The sequence below is a fragment of the Misgurnus anguillicaudatus genome, chromosome 19 (genome assembly GCF_027580225.2).
Source record: "Misgurnus anguillicaudatus chromosome 19, ASM2758022v2, whole genome shotgun sequence".
In the NCBI taxonomy this organism is placed as follows: domain Eukaryota; kingdom Metazoa; phylum Chordata; class Actinopteri; order Cypriniformes; family Cobitidae; genus Misgurnus; species Misgurnus anguillicaudatus.
Window position 1 is genome coordinate 5,235,845 of NC_073355.2, and position 26,589 is coordinate 5,262,433.

At 37.3% G+C, this 26,589-nt stretch overlaps 1 protein-coding gene across 2 annotated transcripts in view; it reads right to left on the bottom strand.

Moving 5' to 3' along the window:
- Nucleotides 1-472: 472 nt before the first annotated feature.
- The window catches only part of fam20ca (FAM20C golgi associated secretory pathway kinase a), a 91,763-nt gene continuing 65,646 nt past the window's right edge, over nt 473-26,589 (bottom strand). Inside the window, exons 4-11 of one of the 2 annotated variants that reach the window (XR_012359076.1) lie at nt 21,293-21,385; nt 12,137-12,252; nt 8,148-8,328; nt 7,782-7,891; nt 7,269-7,350; nt 5,089-5,148; nt 1,612-3,150; nt 473-1,547 (exon numbers count right to left, since the gene is read on the bottom strand). Coding sequence is in view for 1 of the 2 variants with exons in the window: in XM_055184431.2 (XP_055040406.1) it covers nt 2,889-3,150; nt 5,089-5,148; nt 7,269-7,350; nt 7,782-7,891; nt 8,148-8,328; nt 12,137-12,252; nt 21,293-21,385 (904 nt within the window). In the remaining variant the exon portion in view is untranslated. Of the gene's footprint in view, nt 3,151-5,088; nt 5,149-7,268; nt 7,351-7,781; nt 7,892-8,147; nt 8,329-12,136; nt 12,253-21,292; nt 21,386-26,589 lie in introns of both variants that reach the window. The other variant, XM_055184431.2, reaches the window with a different exon arrangement.

Here is a 26,589-nt window from a genome sequence, read left to right on the forward strand (position 1 = left end):
AGTTTTAAGGTCACTGTGAGATCCCTGCATGTCCTGAACTGTCTCAGCATGTGTATGACTATAATGTCATAGAGGAGAATATAGCAAAATATGTCTGTGACAGATAGAAGCTATTAGAGCGCTATTATGTATCAGAGGTCTGAATATGACCTGTCAGAGTCTGGAAAGCCTCTTGTCCTGTAGCTCCGAGTTTAAACTATACAAATAAGCCAGGCTTAAGATGTACTGTATGTAGTCTAACAATCTTGCATTAAACAAGTAGTCCCACCACTTGAAGGGATGATTTGTATAACTTTAAATTAAAAACAAACTGAAATAATTCATATAAAAACAAAGATTTTCTTCTTCCAGTATACCTTGTCATATAGTACACAACTGTTAACATGTTGTTTTGCTTGTTTAAACAAACTAAGAGATAAGTTGACAATAATATTCAATTGTTTGATCGTTTACAATTTGTATTTGGATTAAAGACGTTCAACAACGTAGCTTCATTTATTGCACACTTTTATCATTTTGCAAACAGGTCTTCACAGTAACAATGCCTAAGAGAGAAAAGAATAAAATATTTCTGCTCCAAAAAAACCCAAAACAATTTCCTGGACCCACGTACCGTATTTATAGATATGTACACAAACACACCGACAACATGAGTTTTTGAGTCTGTCGGGCTCATGAAAGCCACAAGAATCCCATAATCCCTCGAGTCCAGGCCGTGGGCTGCTAAAAGTTCAGTTTATATGTACTGTATAATCCCAAAACATTCAAGTTTCTCAAGCATTGCACAGGCACTGGGGTTAAACACAGAAAACACATGTGACCCTTCTCAAAGATTCAACTTTACACAACATCTGCGAGGAACATGGATTTCGTTTAAAGCTAAACAAATCTCAAATGCAAAACAGACCCACAGTATTTCCTCGCAAACGTACTTAGTTTTAATAAATAGCCATGTAAGTTTTTTAACACACAGTACTGACTACTTTAGTTCAATTTTGTAGATCAACTTCAAATGATTTATGAGTTTGTTCATGCTGGATGGGCAGTCACTGCTGCTATTGAAAGTTAAAAGGCACTCTGTTGCCTTTTTGGCCAATAGTTTACACAATACAAAATACTGTAAGTGAGACCTGAAAGCATATACAATGTCATGTAACAGAAATGTTTGCAGTAAAATACAGCAGAGTAAATGTTACTACACTCTCAGAAATAAAGATACAAAAGCTGTCAATAGGGCGTTAACCTTTAAAAAGTACACATTTGTACCTATATTACTCCCTTTGAGGTACATACTGTACCTGTAACTAAATGTTACACATTAGGACCATCCCAGTGACAGCTTCTGTACCTTAATCTCACAGTCTAGTACTGTACAATAAAGCCAAAGTGGTAAAAAAAGGAAATGATGTCATAATAAAATGAATGGTAATCAATACACGTTGTCTCAACCAAGAAGTCATTTGTCTGCAAAAGAAGTCAAAATAAAAGTGAAAGTGTTTAAAAACAAATTTGTCTGAAAAAACAAATGACAGGATTAGCAGACAACTCTGGGCCGGATCCGCACCAAAGTCAGCAGCTCCGGTGCAGATCCGGCCTAGAGTCGTCTGCTGCCTGGGTTGCAAAGCATTGTTCACCTTCCTCGATTCGGATGCGTATTTATGTCGTTGTTAACACTGAAACATCTGCCACACTGAAACGGTAGAAATACATTTGACTTTGAATGGGACGCAGAATAAAATGGATACGTGGGGTGCAGTTTAAAACCAATGATCAATGACCAATGCACACGTTAAAAACAAAGAAACCAAACAACAAATAATACGTCCTGTGCCCCGCTGCAGTCGAAAAACTACACATTAACACCAAAGAGGTTTTATTGCTTGAGGTTTTACATATCACATGTTTCGACACACTCTCTGCACCCCAGTTAATCCCTTAAAGCTTTGTTTCATTACCTTAGGCTTGTACTCTACTCCATAATCAAGCATTGAGATCACAGACGAGACAGAAGATAAGTGCGGCGTGAAGTACGACTAACATTACAAACACGAGCCGGCATCACGCCGTCCTTAAGGTTCTCATTAAGAGAGAGCAGGTGTATTCAGCGTGGGGCCTGAGAAGGGAATCACCTCCGGCACCAGACGCCCGAGCGACCAATCAGATTCATTCTCTCGTTCTCCACGGAGGCCGCCTGCTTCACCAATGAATACCCTCAAATGAAGTGTGCACTTCACCTCTGAAGTACCCCAAATGAAACACAACAAAAGTGCAGAAAACGACACAACTGGCTTGATTGCACAATGCATTTTAAACGATGGCTTTTCGATGTAGTTAGTTTGGATGGCGGCGAATGATGTTAAATTGTGAACGTACGGGAAAGAAATGCGCGTCCTCGCATAGGAGAACTACACTGAAGCACTACCATTAAAGCTTGCACATGCCCTTATGTTAGAGCTAACATAAATAATATCATGTGCTTTTCCAAGAATCTCAATTGGAGATGGATTGTTGACATTTATTTCCTTTCTCCACGTTGGTCCCTTTACACCGAAGATGTCCTCTGTACACTCATCAACTCTTAGGGATAAATATGCAAACGTAATAAATTATTTCAACAAACCAGGATGCAACAAATAAAGTACATTCCCCAGCTCCAATTGCAGTGAACCATCGATAAACAAGAACTATTTTCCCAGCATTCCTCTGACATCACACGCAAAGTCGTGTCTCTGTACGTCCGTATCTACACACAGGAAGGGTGGCTCCACACAGGCAATGTTGGCAAGTCTTGGAATTCACTGAATTCAGAAAGACTCGAGCACAAGCCTCAGTAACGCCGGAGGCTCATGGTGGAGGTTCGACCGTTGAGGACGGACATTCAGGCCTCACTACCTCCTGTGTCCCTGGGGGTGGTTCGAGGTGGGATTGCCATTCAGGTCGTCCTCAACCACTGATGAGAAACCTTCTTTTTCAACGCAGTCGGCCAACACCTTCAAAACCAGACGCAGGCGGCGGTCCATGGCCTCCAGGTGCGGTTGAATTAGGATGGGCGCCAGCTGGTCCTGCAGCAGAGATTCCTCCATCAGAGAGCTCAGCTGGTACTCTTCTTTAGCCAACAGCTGCAGCCGGAGATACGTTGACCTCTTCACTCTGACAGTGAGAGAGAGAGAGAGGACAGTAATAGGTAAAACACTGATAAAATAGCAGGATCATAATTTGCATACTATTCGGGCTGCACAGTGTGCCAATTTAGGATGAATGTGTTCTAGTTTACAATACATCAAATTTTTATGCATCTGTGTGTTACTATTGCCTATAGGTGCTTGCAAGTGTTGACCTTACTGTTGCAAAAACAAATATAGAGCCTAATCATGAAATTTGAGTAGGAATCTGGGATGGACTGGAAATAGAGGACATTGACAGTTTATCATCTAGTGTATGAATTTTACAAGAGAAGTATCATCCCAAATGGAATGCTTAACGTTTTTTAACAAACCGGAGATATAAGCGTCAATTTATGTATTAAGACGAGGGTGAATGATGTCAAACGCATAACAGAATGCAAGTTAATTTGCTAATCTTACTTCTCATGTCAGAATTATCTGTTTTGCCCAACATAAGATCAGACCCCATCAAACTGAAGTGTAATGGTCAACGCAAAAACTTTTGGACGTGTATTGGGGCCGCCCCTCTTTCGCTACGTAAGCAAAACTGATTGCGCTACGTGTTCAGCGTTCCACACTTCACTTTTTTTGGTTGAACAAGTGCATTATCCTGGTACCTAGTGCACTTCTTTTTTCAGGATTTTCCGATGTGAACAACACTTTGATACTATACAACAGTATGATTTGGGGCATTTGTAGCTAATTAGGTAGAATTTTGTGATAGCACCACAAAAAGTGATTGGTTTAATTACAAGATGACACATACTGTATAAAAGCTGTATGGGTGGTTTTCCAGACAGTGATTATCTTAAGCCAGGCCTTAGTAAAATATAACTAGTTTTAACAAACACGTCTTACTAAAATCATAACTTGCGTGCATTTTGAGGCAAAACAAAGGGCACTGATTAAGATATGTCAGTGCAAGTTGTTTTCAGTTTGGACAGCTCTTACATTTATTTTAGTTTAGGACTAGTCTAATCCCTCTCCAGGAAACCGCCCCGTAATGCACTGAAAGTCATTTTGGATAATAGTCTCTGCCAAATGCATAAATGTGAATGTAATGACAACATGCAGTTGCACTGTCTGCATTGATGTACGTAGCTCAACTGGTGGAGCGTTTCACTACACAAGCCATAATGATAAGTTTGATTTCCAGGGATCAGACCAGCTGACAAACAGTATATCTTAAATGGTTTGAAGGGCTTGCTAAAGTTATGTTTCCACTGTTTAAACCTTTGTGTATTAACCGAGGGGCAACCTCTCTGATGATGGAAGTGACTTAAACTGCGATTCATCGACGGGCCGCTAGAGGCAGGCTCCAAAAGAGAGTCAATTCCCATAGACCCCCATGTTAAAATCACCAACTTTACAGCAGAAAATAATATGTTTACAGCCTGGTACAAAACGTGTTTTTGGTCTATATAGCTAATTTTGCCCTTCATGGGTGAATGTGAGAAGTTCTGCACAATTAAGGGCGTGGCCACTGGAGTGACGGTTGAACTGCCACTACTGTCCCTACCATAGAACTAGGCAGGCATGGTTTTAGCAACCAGACACCTTAGCTTCACCCATGTCCCGCCTTATTACCCATATTTGGTTATCCGTGAGTGATGCGAGGTAATGACATCACAGACACTACGTCCATATTTTTAACAGTCTATGGTATTAACATTGCATATATATTACCTGCAGTACTTTATCATCACCATCACTACTTTTGTGTGTGAATAGCAATGCAGACAAGAAAAAAATGTAAATGTGCAATAAAGGATATAGATAGCATAATAAACTGAAGTTTGGCAAAGGCAGACATGGGGTTGTGTTGGTTCTGGGCTGAATGACTGCACTGCAGGGATTATTCCAGATGAAAGATGACAGCTTTGATTCAAGAGACATTTTAGTGTGAGAAGACAGACAATCGTACCTGCAGCATTGAGTCAAGGGGACCAGGATGGACATTTCATCGTGAGAATGTTTTCCAAATCTGAGGGGTTACAAGGAAACGGCATATTAGGTTTTCTCAGCCAGTAATGAAAGGAACCAAAATAGTTTTAATATTAAAATAAATTAAATGAGAGAAGATTTTAATAACCCCTGATAAAGCTAATTTCCTTCAACACAAGGTTTATAGCATGCTGGCAATCATACATTTGCATGATGTGCGGTTACTGTGGTAACAATCAATCTCTATGCTTCCCTTTATCTACCTGTTACGAATTGTTTTAATAGATTGTAATGGGTTTACTGTCACTCTTTACTTTATTATATTAAACATCAAATTATTTTTTCCTTTAAAATGAAATGTATTTTAATAGTTCATAATATGTTGAGACTATGTTTACGTTTTAAAATGTTTTATATTTGCTACGGTTACATCTGGCACTAAGACTTTGTAAAGACTGCAAACCCTGTTTTAGTTTAAAGGTCACATTCTTTCTGATCCCATTTTTAAACCCTAGTTAGTGTGAAATGTTGCTATAATAGCATAAATAATACCTGTAAAATGATAAAGCTCAAAGTTCACTGCCAGGCGATATATTTTTCTTTAACAGAATTCCCCTTTCAAAGCCTACAGCAAACGGCCGGTTTGGACTACAGCCCTCTACTTCCTGCTTTAATGATGTCAATAGAACAGTTTTTTGACTAAACTCCGCCCACAGGAATACGTCTGTCGCCAGCTAAGCTAACGGCAAGCTAAGCTGCTATCGAATCACAGCACACTAAAAAAACTACACAATCAGAACTCGTTACGTATTTCTAAAGGAGGGACTTCATAGAACAAGGAAAGACATCAGCTCGTTTTTAGCACAGTGAAAACAGCGCTATAGAGATAAGTCAATTGTGTGAAAAATACAGCGTTTTTTTACATGTGAAACATGAACACGTGTTATAATGCAGATTGTACACGATGGGAAGAATGGGAGCTTTAAAGGCGCTCTAAGCGAATTGACGCGTTTTAGACCATAAAACATTTTTGTTACATACAGCAAACATCTCCTCACTATCTGCTTGCTGCCTGTCCGCTGATCAAACTGTAAAAAAACGCGATCTCTGTAGACAGCTCAGGCTCGACAAACGGCAATATCAACATAGTGGCCAAACCTAGCACAACAAAACAAAACAAAGTGTTCCAGCCAATAAACGACAAGAAGGATTTGGGGGTGGGGGTTGGGCGCGTTCATGAAAGCACGGGCGGGAGAGGGAGGGGGAGGCGTTAGCTACGCTCCGTTTGTTTGAAAACAGTTCAAACATCAACAGGAAGTGACGTCGCACATTATTCGCTTAGAGAGCCTTTAAAAGCTCTGGGACTGCAGTGTAGATGGACTTAACCGGATATATACGTAAATGAAATCATGGATGCAAACTTTTCAGCATGTATCTTTGTTGTATGACACCGAAAGGGCTTATTTTGCGATAACAACTGGCTGCTATGTACATTATGCTGCTTATTACACGGCTATTTACCCTTATAAGTAAGGTAAGGAACATTAAATACTGATTTAAAATATTTGATTTGCTTATTTTTAACGAATGCAGTCCTTTCTCAAGGAAAAGCTGTTTACTTTCGCTTTTAAGATAAGACAAGATGTTCAAATGTCACGAATACATTATCTGGTCTAATCATTTGTAAACATAATGTCATATATGTTTTTAAAATAATTATTTATTTTTAATTTTGTGTATATTAAACTGCATCTGTAAAAATAAATTGCAGCATTCGCCTTACCGTGTTTATTTTTAAGGGCTTGTTATCTGGGAATAACAAATCAGCAAATGTTGCGCCTGGCCAATCAGAACCAAGCATTCCAACCAGCCATGTAATACATTTAAATAAATGTACATTTTAGACAAGGCCTTTGAGCGAGCAGCTCTTGGTTTTACTACACGTTGCAGTGGCCAGTCCTTTATTTCTGTACATATAACACCTGACTGCTACTCTGACCTTCTTCACCAAATCTACATATTCACATCTCTTCAGATCGAAACACTTTGTTTCCATGGTTTCACAGTAAGAAAAAGGAATGCATGTGGAGTCACATGAAGCTTTGAGGAACAGGTTGTGAAGGACAAAAAGGAGCACGTGTTTATACAAAATGACTTTACCCCCTGCCATTGTCCAAATGAATGATGAAGGTCTCGTTTCCAAACTTCTCAAAAGTTTCATAATGGTGGCGATCCATGTTTCCTGTACAAAGAATGAATGAAATACAGGTCAGCTGAGGAGGAACGCAGAGTTTTCCTTCTGCTTATTAATGTCTATACTATATTATTATTTATTACTGCTATGAAGACAGGCCCATTTATTCATAATACCTTTAATGTAGTTTAAAATGAGGGCCATCACTTTAACCTGTTAAATGAGTGTGACCAGTTATTAAACAAAATAGTGATTAAACAATTATGCAATTAATCATAGCCCCGATTTAATGAGTATAAATTCTATAGTAAAATCTTTTATTGCTCAGTAATTTTAGCTTGAAGTATAAAACAGACCACAGACAGCACAAAATAAATAATCTAATGATGAGATTTGAAGGATCAAAGTTTGATTTCACTCATTGATTTCAATCTTTTATGACACTGGCTCACATATACAGTATTCATTTGGAAACATACCCATCAGAAAGTCAAAAATAGTCATGTCCATGACGTCCAGAAGACGTGTTCCTCGGTCATATGGTGGAGTCTGTTTGACTTCATCACAATAATCCGGATCCACTTCCCACCTTTAAACAACAGACAAACTTATTTCACCTTTAAATATACGCTGCATTTCCCCTCTTTTACATATAACCTTACTTAGGAGTCCACGTGCCATCTAAAACAGGATGGCTCATTGTTTTACTGCACAGATAGGGTTTCTCTGAACGTAAGTGAGAACCGCAGCAGTCTTTTTTTTTGCTGATAAGGCCCGACTGTAGTTTAATGAAGATATGGGGTGGTGCATGGAGACCTGAGATAAAGTGGAGGAAAGGAGCTTACTCAGCTTTCTTGCGTTTGTGGTAGGATCTGCGCCAAGGGTTCCTCCAGGTCTTGCGCTTAGCTACTGCCAAGTCAGGAAGAAACGCAGCCAGTGAGCCTTCAATCTGGTCGGGCTTCCCGCACAGGGCATGTTCGGTTGAGCAGTAGTATGAACACTCGCCGTAGAAACAGATGTTGTTGGCTGCGAGACAAAAGAAAGACTTGAGGTTTTAGGGAAGTGAGAAATAGTCCCTAGGGGTCTAAAATGGATCAACGGTGAAAGAGAGAAATCTGATAGGAAGGTCAGAGGTGACCCTTACTGGGGTCAAGCATCTCTGGGGCAGGAACATTGAATTTCTTGTGGTCTCTTTAAGGTAAATTTAACCCAATAGAGCTGGTTATTATTCTCGTAAGCGGACCTTTAGCTGATGCTTTTATCTAAAGTGTGATACAGTTCATAAACTGATAAACTAGTCCTTTAAGAGTAACCTAGACTATTTTGTCTTGTTTAAGGACTCATAGATTGCCTATTACGAGATTTAAACCCATAATTCAGGTTCACTCTGGGTCTTTAACTAGGATGGCAAGTATATAACTAACTAACTATAAAAACAATAAAGTGCTTAACTATTTTTTGCCTTTCTTGTAAAACTAATAATTATATTTTAGTGACTACTGTGTATACTTCTGTGACAAAAGAGCTTACACACTATCAGAAAAAAATGGCCAAATGGTCCCTAGCTTTAACTGGGACAGACCATAAGTTCATATTGGTACCAAAGAGTTCATATCAGTACATCAAAAGTATATATTGGTACCAAAGAGTTTATATTAGTTCCTCAAAAGTACATATTGGTACCAAAGAGTTTATATTAGTTCCTCAAAAGTACATATTGGTACCAAAGAGTTTATATTAGTTTCTCAAAAGTACATATTGGTACCAAAGAGTTTATATTAGTTCCTCAAAAGTACATACTGGTACCAAAGAGTTTATATTAGTTTCTCAAAAGTACATATTGGTACCAAAGAGTTTATATTAGTTACTAAAAAGTACATATTGGTAGCAAAGAGTTTATATTAGTTCCTCAAAAGTACATATTGGTACCAAAGAGTTTATATTAGTTCCTGAAAAGTACACATTGGTACCAAAGAGTTTATATTAGTTCCTAAAAAGTACATATTGGTACCAAAGAGTTTATATTAGTTCCTCAAAAGTACATATTGGTCCTAAAGAGTTTATATTAGTTCCTAAAAAGTACATATTGGTACCAAAGAGTTTATATTAGTTCCTAAAAAGTACATATTGGTACCAAAGAGTTTATATTAGTTACCTAAAAAGTACATATTGGTACCAAAGAGTTTATATTAGTTACCTAAAAAGTACATATTGGTAGCAAAGAGTTTATATTAGTTCCTCAAAAGTACATATTGGTACCAAAGAGTTTATATTAGTTCCTGAAAAGTACACATTGGTACCAAAGACTTTATATTAGCTCCTCAAAAATACATATTGGTACCAAAGAGTTTATATTAGCTCCTCAAAAATACATATTGGTACTAAAGAGTATATATTAGTTCCTCGCAAGTACATATTGGTACCAACGAGTTCATATCAGTACATCAAAAGTACATTGGTACCAAAGAGTTCATATCAGTACATCAAGGGTAGACAATGGTACCAAAGAGTTCATATAAGTACATCAAAGGTAGATATTGGTAACAAAGAGTTTATATTAGTTCCTAAAAAGTACATATTGGTACCAAAGAGTTTATATTAGTTCCTAAAAAGTACATATTGGTACCAAAGAGTTTATATTAGTTTCTCAAAGGTACATATTGGTACCGAAGAGTTTGTATTAGTTTCTCAAAAGTACATATTGGTACCGAAGAGTTTGTATTAGTTCCTAAAAAGTACATATTGGTACCAAAGAGTTTATATTAGTTTCTCAAAGGTACATATTGGTACCAAAGAGTTTATATTAGTTCCTCAAAAGTACATATTGGTACCAAAGAGTTTATATTAGCACCTCAAAAGTACATATTGGTACCAAAGAGTTTATATTAGCACCTCAAAAGTACATATTGGTACCAAAGACTTTATATTAGCTCCTCAAAAGTACATATTGGTACCAAAGAGTTTATATTAGTTCCCGAAAAGTACATATTGGTACCAAAGAGTTTATATTAGCACCTCAAAAGTACATATTGGTACCAAAGACTTTATATTAGCTCCTCAAAAGAACATATTGGTACCAAAGAGTTTATATTAGCTCCTCAAAAGTACATATTGGTACCAAAGAGTTTATATTAGCTCCTCAAAAGTACATATTGGTACCAAAGAGTTTATATTAGCACCTCAAAAGTACATATTGGTACCAAAGACTTTATATTAGCTCCTCAAAAGTACATATTGGTACCAAAGAGTTTATATTAGCACCTCAAAAGTACATATTGGTACCAAAGACTTTATATTAGCACCTCAAAAGTACATATTGGTACCAAAGACTTTATATTAGCTCCTCAAAAGAACATATTGGTACCAAAGAGTTTATATTAGCTCCTCAAAAGTACATATTGGTACCTAAGAGTTTACATCAGTACATCAAAAATACATATTGGTACCAATGAGTTCATATCAGTACATCAAAAGTACATATTGGTACCAAAGAGTTCATATAATTGGATCAAAAGTACATATTGGTACCAAAGAGTTCATATAATTGGATCAAAAGTACATATTGGTACCAAAGAGTTCATATAATTGGATCAAAAGTACATATTGGTACAACAGAGTGCATTTTAGTACCTCAAAAGTTTTTTAAGGATACTGCCCAGTGACAGTGCCCTTACTGAAACATAAAAAATTATTTTGGTTATCGCCAATACTGTTAGTTTAGGGCAGATGTGACACATTGGGTGGTGTCACAAATAAATACATTTGTTAAGCACTGTATATACACAAATATATTCATCATCTTGAGTTGATGATGTCGTGGTACTCTCATACCACCCAACTACAACTGATGAAACTTCCCGCTCACCCTGATGCTTTTCTCATGCAGTGATCTTGTTTATAGTGTAAACACTGTTTGTATAAAGCGTTTATGAAATATGCGCCTTCCCCAGATGTGCCTTTCTGTGATGAAGAATGCAGATGAACTAGAAAACTCAGATTCACCAAGAGCTCATTAAACGCTGCTGTTTAGCCAATGATGAATCATTGTGTACAACGCCTTTTTCAAATGTTTCCTGACATGACTCCCCGGGGGGAGAGAAGCCCTTTCACTCGTTCTCAGAAAAACACATTTGTCATGAAATGTGGAGGCAGGATGCTAATGATAGCCCTGCAGAGAGGGAATATGGCCAATCTATGTGCTTTATCCCAAAGCATACATCATCGAAATGTCGGTAATTTAGTTGCCAAACTTTCGGCATGCGTGTTATTGCATGCTTGGTGTTTCCAAATTAAAGACTGTAATTAGCCTTGCAGCTTGGTTGGGTGTCGTGTGCCGGTTTATGGAGGCATCCGACCGCATGTGCTTGCATCACTTTGGGCTAAAATTAGCCCCTGAGTTGTTTGTGATTGTTCTCTATGGACATTTGAGGTACAGATGTGCGTCTGAAACTAGCACGACATTTGTTTAATGTCTTTACCTAAAAGTAATTAAGTTGAAGTATTGATGAAATTTAGAGTCACTAAATTAAAATATTTTTTCAAGTTTTAACCATTAATCTTACTAAATTTTGTGGGGTTTATGCCTAAAATAAATAATAAAAAAATGTACCAACAAGGAAACAAGTACACATCAATAGACATGCAATTTTACTACGTGGTAACATCTCCATACACTGTCTTACTACTTTGCATGCTCAACATATATACTTTACCACAAAGTACACTGTGGAAAAATGTAAGTTTGCCAATTGCAGCTTATCATGTGCTGAACTCTATATGCGTGAGAGTCATGGCCTGCCGGGAGAGAAGAAAAGGTCTGGAGAAGTACTCATACCTGGGGATATAAAGAATGTCCGCCAGAGCTTTTTGTCACGGGTCACGTCCCGGATCTCACGTGTCATGTTCACCAAGCGGCCGGCCACCGGTGGAACTCTCCGGAAATCCAAGACTCTGTGAACAACAAACAAACAACAACGACAATTATTCATCTGCAATTCTTTATAAGATAAAATAGAGGTCGACCGATTGATCGACTGGCCAATTGTGCTCCAAATTAGGCTGATTAATATGCAGGCGCATCTGCGAGCAGCTAAGAACACGCTTATGTGTCGCGGTGCACCGTCCATGAGCTCACAAAGATTGGGCTCATTTAATTTGTTTCCCAAATGTCTCTCTGCTCTCTCTCTCTTGCGTATATTCCTCAAACTGACATGATGGCGAAAGGTCGAAAGACCAAATCATATCCAGCGAGGAAATGTTTTCCATGTTACAGCAACACTTTGTTACAGTTTTGCGATGCACAGCCAGGATTGGCACACAAATGATCTGTGAACTGACTCTTTTGAACGGATTCAATTGAAAAAAATGGTTGAAACAACAAGACGTCACTGTCAGCATAATCAGTCACTCACAGCACCCCAGAAATGAGAATGTAAAAATGCTTCAAAAGTGTTTAAAAAGATTTGTATGGAAGCCCGTCACGTTTGGTTAAATTTTGTTAGATTTTCTAAGTCATAATTAGTATCTCATAATAATTACTTAGGGTGGGTTGCACCCAACAAGGATTAGGCCTAAATCTTTAAACTGCCATTTTGATCCAGGTTTAAATCTTACAGAAAATCTAGATTATTTTTAATCCTGTTGCTCCATTACTTTAAACTATGTTTTAAATCTCAGTAAGGGATTAACTTTAAACTTTCATATGAGGAGGTTTAAATATGTTTTTCTACAATTAAATGTCTGGCTAAATGATTAGAAACACACACCGCGAGCGTGGTGGCGCTATTCAAAGATGCGTTTATTATAACGTCTCAACAAAGTGAGTTTGGCGGCTCCAAAAGATTATTAACAGCACCGGTGACAGCTACCGATGCTCGTATGTGCTGTTCTGTCACGCGCGCTCCAGTCAGACAAAAGACAGTGAATGAACGGACACACGATGGCGCTTCATGACAAATGCGTCGACACATCTTGTTCATTATATCACAATATCTGAGCTTTGCAATATTTCCTGTCACAATATTTCCTGATCTGTTAATTGTTTTAAAAGATTGTCAAATGTTTTTCTTTTCAAATCAGACCTTTAGATTAGCCTACCAGTGTATGTAAGTGATTTATAATACAAAATTACATTACCTTTGCTTGCATAAACTGTTTATTTCCTTTTTAAATGACAACGTCAACATTGTTGCTGTTTAACTCTTTCCCCGCCATTGACAAGATATCTCGTCAATCAAGAGAAAACGCTTCCCCGCCAATGACGAGTATTTCCGTCTTTCCGCAATACCGCTATTATCTACCTTCCGCAACTTTTGAAACCCGGAAGTATTGCCCTATGGCAAGCTGCTGCATGTCCGTGTCTGTTTTAAAGATCGCTCTGAATGGGATCTCTATGAAAAGTCTGTCACAAAAATTGAATTATCGCTGCTTTTTGCTCAAAATGTGGTGTTTTTGCAGAAACCTACTCATATTCAAAAGCTGATTATAAAAGAACTACTCAAGGTAGGATAAAACTTTTTTTTTTTTTTTTTTTGAAAGCAGAGGGTCTGTTCTTTCATTTGGTATATTGTATGTTTATATATCTGAAGAAGAACATTTTCTGGAAGGCATTAAACTTTGGTGAAAATCATGAAAAACGCTGGCGCTGGCTGGCAACTTTTTAAAAAAATGCTGGCGGTGAAAGAGTTAAATAGACCGGAAAATTTAACATGGCGGACAAAATAAATCGCAGATGAAGGGTTTAATACAGTTTAAAGTTTTAATCTAAGATTTGTTAATCTGTGTTTAAATTTAAGTGTTGCAACACAACCTGAATTAAAATTAAACTGAGATCAACAAACCCTAGATTAGCTCTAAACTCTGCTTAACTTAATCCTTGTTGGTGCAACCCACCCTTAGAAAATAAATCTAAAATGTTAACCAAATGTGGCGGAAATAGGCTTCCATATATTTGCCCAAGTCTAAACTAAAGAAATAGACAATGAGCTCGTTTACATGCACACCAATAATGCGATTATAATAGGATTTTGGTAATACTGCGATTATACCTTACCTCATGTAAACGCAATAATTCGATAAAAATAATGCGATTAAGCTCATAATCGCAGTAAGTATAATCGCATTAAAAGAGGTGGCGTACACCGTTTATAATCGCAGTATGCATCCATGTACACGCTTTAATCGCATTTATACCGCACTAACTGAAGTGCGCGTGTGTTTTAGTCACGCACCTTAACCACAAATTCGTTTTAAACGTGATATTAGGAAGTTTTACATGAACTCTGCCAACATGACTCGCTGTCAGCAGTCTGCCTTCATTCAGAAACAGCTCAAATAATACGACAGCAGTGTATAAAACCTTTAAGGGACATTATAACGATAATTATAACGATAAATATATTAGTGACCACATCATAATGATAACTTCATGCTAATTCGCTCAATGAGCACGGCATTACCTAATATTGGATATTTCTTGTAATAAAAACTTTTTTGCAATTGTTTACATGTCACTGAATATGTGCATATGCTGTCCTTGTTGCATTTACACAGCGGGAAACCAGCAGATGTCCTCAATTCGCTGCGTTTCGCGTAACTGAACAATGAATGTAGTAGGTTGTGTAATAATATCTTACCTTTTGGCGTAGTCAGTGTGATAGAAAAATTTCACAGCAACTGCATCAGCTCTGGATACCTGAGGTAATTTTATGTTATAGACCTCAGCAATGAATGAGCTTTCTACTGCATTTTAAGTGCGCGTGCAATTCAAGTTCAAATTGATTTGATTGGCTGTCAATGGTTTATCGTTCATTATGTGCCAAAATCGCTATCGTTATAGTTGTTGTGTGAGCTCTGCTATTATCTTTAATATAAAACGATTTTTAAAACTATATTTTTATATCGTTTTAATGTGAACGCCCTTTACAGGCACTGTCATATTTATATCTTCATCACGGCACCGGATAATGAAATACATCTATAACAACGTGTTTGTCATTTAACGTAAGTAAATTAAAACAGTGAACCATATATGTGAGTTCATCATTTGTGCTCTGCATTGGGCTATGTGTGAATAATCCGAAAATAAAAACTGCATGTAAACCGGAATGAAGAGGTTAGCTCCAGTCATGTAAACATCTTACTGCGATTAAGACCTTACTCGCATTATTGGAAATAATCGCATTATTGGTGTGCATGTAAATGAGCTGATTTACTACGTGAACTTTATGATGATTACATAATTTATCAGGTCTACTAAAAAAGGATTTTATCCTACAACGCAATAAAAGCCATGGTAAAAACAGAACAAAGAGCATGAAATTATGACAGCAGAGTGGCAGGTAATATCTGTGTCTGATAAATGCATAGCGTTTAAAAATTCGCATGCCTTTATAAACTTTAATCATAATCTATATACGTACTTCTGCCCTCCTGTGGCAATCCTCCTCTGATGATGCCAGTTGACTCCGCCCCCTTTAACCTTTACATTTCTGAATGAAACATGGACTTTTGTATATCCAGTGAATTCACAGTGAAAAACACAAGCCATGACTGCTATTTAGCTTATTTGTTATTTCATTTTACTCACAATGCTGAAGTCAATCTCTACTGTACCAAGATTCACCCTTCAATCTTTCTCTATGTGAGCAGTGGACTGTTTCAAAGAAAATCTTGTGGTGTGCCTGCTTTCAAGATTAAACCTGCAGAGACAGATTGGCTCCCGACCCTTGACAGACAGAAACCCAAGCCCCATATGAAACGATTCGGGGGTCACAAGTTGCAAAGTCACGCTGGACGGCGATGACAAAGAGCCCAGTGTGGAGACTCAGCATTCTAGGAACCTTCAGTCAGCTGTTCGTGAAAATAAACCACACCACAGCGAGAAATTAAAGTGGCTTGCATTGAATCCAGTGTGTTTCTTGTAAAAATCAATTGTTTCCACATGCGCTGGCTAATAAGATAGTATAATATTTCACTTGCGAACGTCTCAGCTTTATCACTTATATTGGCATATAAGGCCACACACTGTCCAGTTCTCAATTAACAACAAAATAATGGACATGACGGGCGTCTTGGACAAGACAAAACAAAGGTTCTCACAGGAAATTAAGTGGTTCATACAAACTCAATTATCGCTCGGACTTCACAAAGCCGCTCTCTGTGGGGCGTCTTAAAGTCAACGGGGAGTTCCTCACGACTTTTTTTACTCCTCTCACATTCACCGTGTCACCACAGAGGAACTGTAAGGTGTATCGACTCGATCGCACTAAGTGCTTTCCAGGCCGTTGTCCAAAAGCCTTGAGTGACGTCCGCTGAACGGCGAGAATATAATCGTAGGTTTGGCTATGTGACATCACGGAGCGCTCTTGTGCGTTAATGTGTGTGCTTGCTTAAGGCTTCTTTCCCTCAGCGTCCATTCAAAAGCATATCATTGCACAACAGGTGTTCTAGTTAAAGGACTGGGGGAGTGCCAAAGTAAAGGTCTCAGAGTGAATTTCTTCTTAAAGACTGTTGGAGTGGTTGAATGGGGTTGGACTGGAGCTGTCAATAAACCTTTTCAAACTGATGCAGGCTATCAGATTGTAGATCTAATTCATTTTTCTTAATGTGGGTGGTGTTTGCGTATGCAAAACTGGCTGCCATGGGTTTTGTGTTTTTTTATAAGATTTCCTAAAATTTAGAATATCTTTGCGATATCCTGGTCATTATGTGTATTTGGTTTTTTTTACAGATGCAAATGTGATCAAACAGACAGGAAAACAACAATTTATATAAAAATGTATATCTCTAGCACAACCGGTACTGGATGAAATTCAACCAAAATTTAATTTATTGTCATTAGGCAAATTCTACGTCAATGCCCATGCACATATGCTTCACACCCCAGTCCAGTAGGTGGCGGAAATCAGTGGCGGCTGGATGCAAAGTTCATCACAACATGTATGTAGCTTGTCATGCGTGTGGTTCGTCATTTCAAAATATGTGTTCTGCGCTTTGAGAGATCGTGTGTGCATCACGTGTCATGCCAAAGTAAGTGCCTGCTACCTTGAACTTAAAAAGAGACGCTCGCATTTGCCAGATACTCGCATAATCTCACGCGTAATCAAAGTTTAGTTTTAAGGGAGTGTCTTGAGTGAATTTAGGGAACGTGAGCATCTCTTTTATCATAAACGGTTTTGACGCGTCTCCAGCAGGCACTTATTTTGACAAAACACGTGATGCACACAGGATCTCTCCACACGCAGGACATATATTTTGGAAAAGGGAACAAAACATGTGACAATCCGAATACTTATTTTGAATTAGCGCATCCTCGGAAGAGCAGTCACGAGCCGCCACTGGCGGAAATGCACCTTTAAGTGGGTTTGCCAATCGTCAGTAGAAAAAGAAGATTGCACATGCGCAGAAGCTGGGTCCCAAACCGCCTACTTCCATACTATATAGTATGTAAAAAGCACTACTTTGCCTACTATATAGTATGAAAGTAGGCGGTTTGGGACGCGTGTTTACTGTCAGTATCCTTCAGCTGATTCAAGTTACGCGTTCGTCTCCCGTTGCGTCATGGGAAATATGAGTGAGGGACTGTACATCGAATGTACCCTCAAAATCAGAGTGCATTGTGAGTAAAAAGCAGTGAATAAATGTAGGGAATGAAGTTGTTCACTCAGGTTTCGGAAACCTCTACAAAATGTCCGACACCCGATATAGTGCACTATATAGTGGATAGGGAGCGGTTTTGGACACAGCCCCAGTTTCAGTTATCAATCCGATCAAGTGTTTACATGTGCGGATTACAAGAGCTATAGAGGATATGCACATCACGTCACCGTCGGCGAGAGGGACTGCGGTAACGCCCACTGAGTGGCAAAAGACAGAGCGGCAGCATTTGAGTACAGCGTGACATCGTTTTTGTTTTACATTTAATATTTAAGTACATTAACGTACTTTTACTTAAGTAAAAGTACACAATTTAAATGTAATTAGGTATTAAATAAATTTTAATATGCAATATTTAAGAATACACAGTATGATTTTATGCTTTAGAATGTAGTGAAGTAATGCTTTTCCCAATACAAACATCCTAATAAAGCACAGATGCTGGGAAAATGTAACTAAGTATTGTCTACCTCTGCTATCAATTCCAACTAAATTCAATTTAAGCTGATAATAGTCAGTTTAACTGGCATTTTCGCAGCACACGCTATGAAAACAAGCCATTTTGTTGAACGTTTGCCACTCAACAGGGCGAGTTCCGGCGTGTCACGTGGAAAAGTGACGTCAATGCATACCCTCTATAAACCAGCCCTCTCAAACTGATTCGATTTATTAACGGTTTGGTTCTTTTTATTCCAATTAAGGTGTTTACATAGCAAATTTTCATTTGGATTGAACATTTAAAGGGCAAATATTATGCCCATCTTTACAATATGTAATATAAGTTTTCAGAAAGTGTCTGTGAAGTCTCAGCTCAAAATACCCCACAGATAATTTATTATATTTATTATTATATTATGTACCATGAACTAACATGAATAACTCATAAATAATGTTCATTGTTAGTTCATGTTAGTTAATGAATTTACTATTTTTTTTACTAATACAACCTTATTGTGAAGTGTTATCATAGGACAAGAGGACATATCATGAAAATCTGACTTTTTCTATGTTTAACTGCTATAAGTCCCAGTGCTTCTATCAACCTAGAAAATCTGAAAAAGATCAACCCAATAACTTAGTTTTGGTAAACCATTCTCTGCAAGCATGTGAAAAAATAGTGCTTCTTATTAAAAAAGATGAGATCCTATTATAATAATACTGTACCTTAATCTGCACTATCCAACCATGGCACTGCCGTTTAGTGCAGAGATCAGCTCATTTGCATTTAAAGGGACACGCCCCAAAATAGCACATTTTTGCTCGCACCTACAAAGTGGTAATTTTAACATGTTATAATAAAGTATTTATATAGTATTTTGAGCTAAAACTTTACATATGTACTCTGGGGACTAGGGCTGGGACAACACAAAAAATACATCGACGCAAAATATGGGCGTCGATTCGTCAGACCCAAAATGGCGGCGCCGTAGAGTAGTAGAAACGTGAGTGGCTCCAGTCCACGCCGGTTTCACACCGCAAGTGTTATTAAAGTGCTAAATTAAAGTGACAGTGCTTTATTTATGGTTTAAATGCTTGTGGATTGAGGCGAAAAAGTGTAATTTTACCATAAAATCATGAATGTGATGCCAAGTGTGTCATGACTTTGAGCAATTTAACAGAAAGCAACGAAATATGTATAAATCACAACTGCGCTTTCACTCACTCTCTGTCCAGCAGTAAGTAAGTCCTTGTCTATCTTAACAAACTTAAGAGAAAGAGATGTAATAATGTATGTGCTTCTTAAGTCTATAAATGTGTTTATATCTGTCATTACATGGACTAGAACAGCAAAAAAACAATGTGGATTAAACAAATCAAGTTATAAATATTACACTGACCATCAAAAGGCACATTGAAGAGGTTTTGCTCATAAATGCATGTAAAATAAAGTAATGTGAAGTTGAGATTTTTATACTGTTACTAAACTGCACAGTATGCCCTGCAAACGCTTTATTGAATGCTACCCCTGACTTAGAATGCATTATTTTGCATTGTATAGTCTTTTTTATTTTGAAATTTTAAGAGCAATAAACATATATTGTAATGTTAAAGGTGCAGTGTGTAAATTTTAGCAGCATCTAGTGGTGAGGTTGCAAATTGCAACTAACTGCTCAGTCCACTGCTCACCCATTGCTTTTGAAACGCATAGAGAAGCTACGATAGCCACCACCAGAAAAATCGAATCATCGGAGACAACTTAGCAGAAAAATTTGTCCATTAAGGGCTTCTGTAGAAACATGGCGGAACAAAATGGCGACTTCCACGTAAGGGGACCCTCTGTGTATGTAGATAAAAACGTCTCATTCTAAGGTAATAAAAACATAACGGTTCATTATAAAAAGGTCTTCATACACCTCAAAAAATATAGTTTTGTATATTATTTTGCATTTCTGTCAAGAGATCCTTTTAAAAATTACACACTGCACCTTTAAGGAATTCATGTTTTTTTTTCATTCAGATATGTAAATCAACATGTAAAAATTGCTATTAGTTAATTAATATGAAGAAAATCCAGATTCGAAACGAAGATGAATCGGACTGATAAAATGAATCGTTAGATTAATCCATGCATCGAAGAAAAAAAAATCGCTAGATTAATCGTTTAAAAAAATAATCGTTTATCCCAGCCCTACTGGGGACACCAAAGATTATCTTAAAAAAGTCTTGTGAAATGTCCCCTTTAATATTTTCTGTCATGAGGCTCAATTATTTTCTAATTTGATTAATATTTAGAATTTATTTAGCCATATCGAAACCAAAACACGGCTAAATTTAAAAGTGGAAGCACAACGATAACGTCAGATCTTGTTTCTTGTTCATCTCACGTCTAGCTACATATTTTATTACGAGATATGCAAGAACAATAAGATTTGAAGTTACCGATGTATTGCAATGGGTAAACTAAGGGCAAACACCACATGTACATCTTAGAAAAGAGTTTAAAAGACCAAAATGTAAGGAAAATACAATTTGAAGTTTAGACAACAACGATGACATTTCCAGATTGAGGTGCAAACCAAATCAACATCTCTTCTAACCTTAGACCTGCCATCTGTATACTTCCTCCAAAGTCTAAACATTTATGTCAATTGAAGATAAAGGCAGAATAAACAAAGCAAACACAGCTGGAAGCAAGAGCACGCATTCTCTGCAATGTTAAAGGTTATATGGGCTCATTGTTATTCAAGTTAGTAAAGTGGATGTCTCTGGATCAGTTATATATTGGCTCAGTACAGCCAGATCTTCTCTTTAAGTGGAAATAAATAGACACACATAACTCTCTCTCTTTTTTATACCTTTTTCTCTCTCTCTCTTTCTGCAGCTGTTGTCTTACCTGTCTAGATGAAATGCAGCGATCTCAGCATTGTGCCGCTCAAAGTCAGAGAAGTAGAAGAAGTCTGGAGGTGTCTCTTGGTCCCTGGTTTGTCTACAAGAGAAACGAGATGGAAGTTAGATGAGATTGCTTGTTAGACTCTGAGACACTAGTATTATCAGAGGCGCAGTTAACAGATGGACTTCAGCTAAAATATTGCTGCGGCTGCTAGAGAGATCGGCTACATCAACACACAATCTCTTTACTACAGTTCTGTTTACTACGGTACATACTACATGTTATTTTGTTAAAATATAGCAAGTGAATCAGTATAAAATATGCAACATCATTTCAAACAGTTGTATGCAGAACCTAACTATTTTGCATGTGAAACATAACATGTGGACACTTTTATCCAAAGCAGCTTACGGTGCATTCAAGTATTTCACCTGAGATTCAAACCCATGATCTCTGTGGTGCTAATACAATGCTCTACCAATTAAGCTGCAGAAAGAGTAAAGGATTAACCTTTTACATTTTAGCAATGGGCCTGTAAACTATTTTAACTTTTGGCATGCAATTCAAATGGCAGTAGTGAAAGCCCCAATAACTAATGTCCAGCATTATAAGTAGAGAAGTGCAAGGCTGTGTGTCAGTGTAGAGGACGGGTTAGCGCGCATCATTGTTACCTCACAGAAAAAAGGTCTCTGGTTCAAGCAAGGGCTAAGACTTTGTTCAGAAGACCTTTCTGTTTTCACAACAGTCCAAAACATGCAGGTAAGCTGAGTTGGATATTAGGGATGCACCGAAATGAAAATTCTGGCCGAAACCGAAAACCGAAACACTAAAAGAAATTATTATGCCAATTAATAGTACGATTACATTTATGGCTATCACTGTGTACTAACTTTACTAGGGGTGTGACAGACCACAAAACTCACGGTTCAGATCACATTACAGTTTTTGCGGCACGGATCAAATTATTTTTTTAGATCAGCAAAAAGGGGGTGGGGAAATCTAATAACAAATAAAGAAATTGCAAACATTTATAAAAAAGAACAAAGTTGTACATAAGGTCTGAAATTAACATTAGGTACAGAAATCAAATTAAATGAATCGTAACACTGTCTTTATTGTATAAATTAAATATATTATTATTATTATTTTTAGAGCTACAGAAGTGATTTTCTCTTTGTCTTGGGTTGTTTGATTAACATTAATGAGACAGACATAAGTACGTTAATTGAGGTTACTGTCTGTTTAAGACCAAATAAGCACAGACTGGTTTCTGACTGTAATCTATACATACACTTAAAGGATTAGTCCATTTTCTTAAAAGAAAAATACAGATAATTTACTCACCACCATGTCATCCAAAATGTTGATGTCTTTCTTTGTTCAGTCGAGAAGAAATTATGTTTTTTGAGGAAAACATTGCAGGATTTTTCAAATTTTAATGGACTTTAATAGAGCCCAACATTTAATACTTAACTCAACACTTAACAGTTTTTTCAACGGAGTTTCAAAGGACTATAAATGATCCCAAACGAGGCATAAGGGTCTTATCTAGCGAAACGATTGTCATTTTTGATAATAAAAACAACAAACATACACCTTTAAAGCACAACGTCTCGTCATGTAGATCCGGTCGTGATGCGCCATCTGACCCCACTACGTCACCGCAATATGTCATGACGTCAAGAGGTCACAGAGGACGAACGCGAAACTCCGCCCCAGTGTTTACAAGCGTCTTGGAAGAGGACCGTTCCGACGTTGTTGTATGTCAACTGATACTAATTAATGTCTTTGTGTCAGTTTATTGTTTAAAATGGTCCGCAAATGTGCGTTTTATATATGTAACATGTGACCTCCCTACGTCACTACGCATTTACGTTAGGTCGCGCTGGACCGGATCTAGACGAAAAGTTGTGGTCTAAAAGTACACATTTTTCACTTTTCCTGTCAAAAATGACAATCGTTTGGCTAGACAAGACCCTTATGCCTCATTTGGGATTGTTTATAGTTCTTTGAAACTCGGTTGAAAAAAACTGTTAAGTGTTGAGTAAATGTTGAGTATTAAATGTTGGGTTCTATTAAAGTCCATTAAAATTAGAAAAATTCTGCAATGTTTTCTTCAAAAAACATAATTTCTTCTGGACTGAACAAAGAAAGACATCAACATTTTGGATGATTTGGTGGTGAGTAAATTATCTGGATTTTTCTTTTAAGAAAATGGACTAATCCTTTAACAGAAAGATTTTATGCTCGCTTGTTTTTTTAAAACACGTCTCTCGTGTGTGCACTATTGAGGGCAATGAAACGCGCGTGCATACAGAGACCAAGGGCGAGCTCCACATAAAAACGTTCCGTTGTTTTTTATTGCTTTATTCGGCACATGTATGTTAATAGACTACAGTATGAAACACAGTAGCGCAACTCTCTCTTAAGTTTACACATCAAGAGCTCTGATCTTTGAAGGGCATACTGTGATGATCACGTCTGGACCGGACACATTCAACCGCATGTGCCTCTGTGCGTACAGAAAGCTTCTCACTTTAGCGCCTTTTTGCAGTTAAATCCATCCACACTGGAGACATGTTGCCTTAGACAAGCACGTGCAGGTCGCGGTTTGCGTCATCACAACATCTCGGCTGTATTGTTTTGGTGATAAAAGTATTTTGTCCGAAAACCGAAAATGCTCTTTTGGGCCATTTCCGGACGAAAATTTTCTGTGGCCGAATATTTGGTGCATCCCTATTGGATATACTAAATTGCCCTTTATCCAATTGATTGCAACCACTTACCTTAAAAAAGTTGATTAAATTCAATGAATTATTTTTTTCAGTGTATACAGTCATAATCTCAGTTGAGAGGACTTCATTAGTTGAGTAAACTCAGAAATTTGCTTATTGCCTAATCAATTTAAGTTGGTTCAACTTATTGGTTTAAGTTGAAATGAATTGAGTTAGGTAAACTACATCGCCCAAAAGTTGAGTAAACTCAAAAAAGCTGTGCAGCAAGTTGCCTTGAAAATTTAAGTTGAGTCAACTTATTTTTTTACAGTGCATCAACAACCGACAAAACCAACATCTTTCTGACTTCATTTTTAAACACTTGGTAAAGTATATTATAAAAAACACACTGAAAAAAATGATTCATTGAATTTAATAAATTTTTTTAAGGTAAGTGGTTGCAATCAATTTATTTAAGCTACATTTAAACAAAAAAGATTAGTAAAGTAAAGTATAATATAAAACATTTGTTTAAATGTAGCTTAAATAAATTGATTCCAACCACTTACCTTAAAAAAATTGATTAAATTCAATGAATAATTTTTTTCAGTGCACTTTCATTATTCTCTTGCATATCCGTGCATAAATTTAGAGGAATATTACATTTGAATATTAAGTAGATTGTGGTGCCGTCCTGTCTAGTGATGTGTGTTTATATTAAAACTAAAACAAACAATTGTCTTTATAAAAGTTCTGTCCCTTTCATGAAGTTCATTTCACTGATTTTCAGTTGGAGAGCATCAGAAAATGTCACATGATTTCCGGTAAGGGAACATAGGGACCATCGATGCTCACTGTTTTTTTGCATTGCATTGTGGGAATTTTTAGGGAATCTATATTTTTTGTTTGTTTAATCTATCAGAAAACTAAGAATCATAGCAAAATAGACAGTTGTAGCCTACTAATAATAGAAAATGACCAGATGATAATCCAATAACAGGTAATAGCAACAATAACTATGTAAAATACTATTGATAAAAACTTTAAAACAGAAGATTTTTTTTTTTAAATTAAACTGCAATTGTCCTAACAAATTACTGAAATATTTACGTAAAATATCCAGGTACTTCAAGTAAACAATTAAGATCAAGAGGGTTGGGCTGACAAAAAGAACACCTGCTATATACAATATATTGCATCCTAATACACATATATCTTGACACAGGCAGACAAAAACACAGACACTGTGCGTGCTGCACAGCTAAATGTGCTACCTAAGAAGTTTGTTTGTGCAAAACAGATTTTGGCAGGAAACAACCTGCAGGTGCATGTTCACTCCACTTACCTAGCATGCATTCAGACAGACAGATTACAAGACTCAGACAGACAAGCACAGAAAAAAAGCATTACAATCCAGTGAGACGTGCAATAAACCGCAAGATCTTAACTGCCAACTGCAGTGAAATCACTCATGGTAGCTCATAGAAATCTTTCACATGGTTTTCTCCTGAAAGAGTTGTAAGATCTTTCCTGGAATAAGTATAGAAATTATCCCAACGGTAAGACTAATCATAGCCTGCAACACAACAGAGGTGTATATCAAACAAGCAAACCCAGAGGAATAAGAGATTGTTTATAGGTTACTGTTTATAACCAATAATCTCAACCAACACTGCAGTTATTAAAGGTTTCTTTTATTAGAGGAAATAGACAGCAAGAATAATGAGTTATGTATGTAACATGCAGAGATAATTTACTTGTATGCATTTGGCAAATGCTTTTATTTACAGTGCATTCAAGCTATACGTGTGTGCTCATCCATGACCTTTTGCACTATCTACACCAAGCTCTACCAACTGAACTACAGGAATATTTGGTCATGAGCGAGTCAAATGAAAAATGTTTTTTGGAACAATGCGAGATTATTGGGGTGTTTTATTTCTAGATTTCTGTCTAAAGATATCTCATTTATATTTTTTCTTCTTGCTCTCATTTCTAAAACCTTCAGTTTTACCAAACCTAACAGAACTTGCAGTATATTAACTTTATACAGCCAAAAAAAATCTTTTAGCATTTCCACTAGCCATTAGCTCGAAGTGCTGTTTATATCCTCTGCCTCTATGCTGTCGAAACACTAATGGAAAAGACTTCATATATTTTCATTTGAGGAACAAAGCAAGCTTTCCGCTCTGAAATCACCCTCCACCAATATGATTCACTCGATTTCCCGAATCAAAGAGAAATAATGGACTCTATATGCCAGACGAAGCCTAAAATATAGTGCTGATTCAGACAACCTCTCTGGAAATGGATGGATGGGTAGATAGATAGATAGACAGACAGACAGACAGACAGAGACAGATAGAAGGACAGGAGGAATGCTGGACAAGGACAGACAGACAGACAGACAGACAGATAAATGGACAGGAGGGATGCTGGACAAGGCCAGACAGACAGACAGACAGACAGACAGACAGATAAGAGGACAGGAGGGGTGCTGGGCAAGGCCAGCCAGCCAGACAGACAAACAGATAAAGGGACAGGAGGGGTGCTGGATGAAGACAGACAGACAGACAGACAGACAGA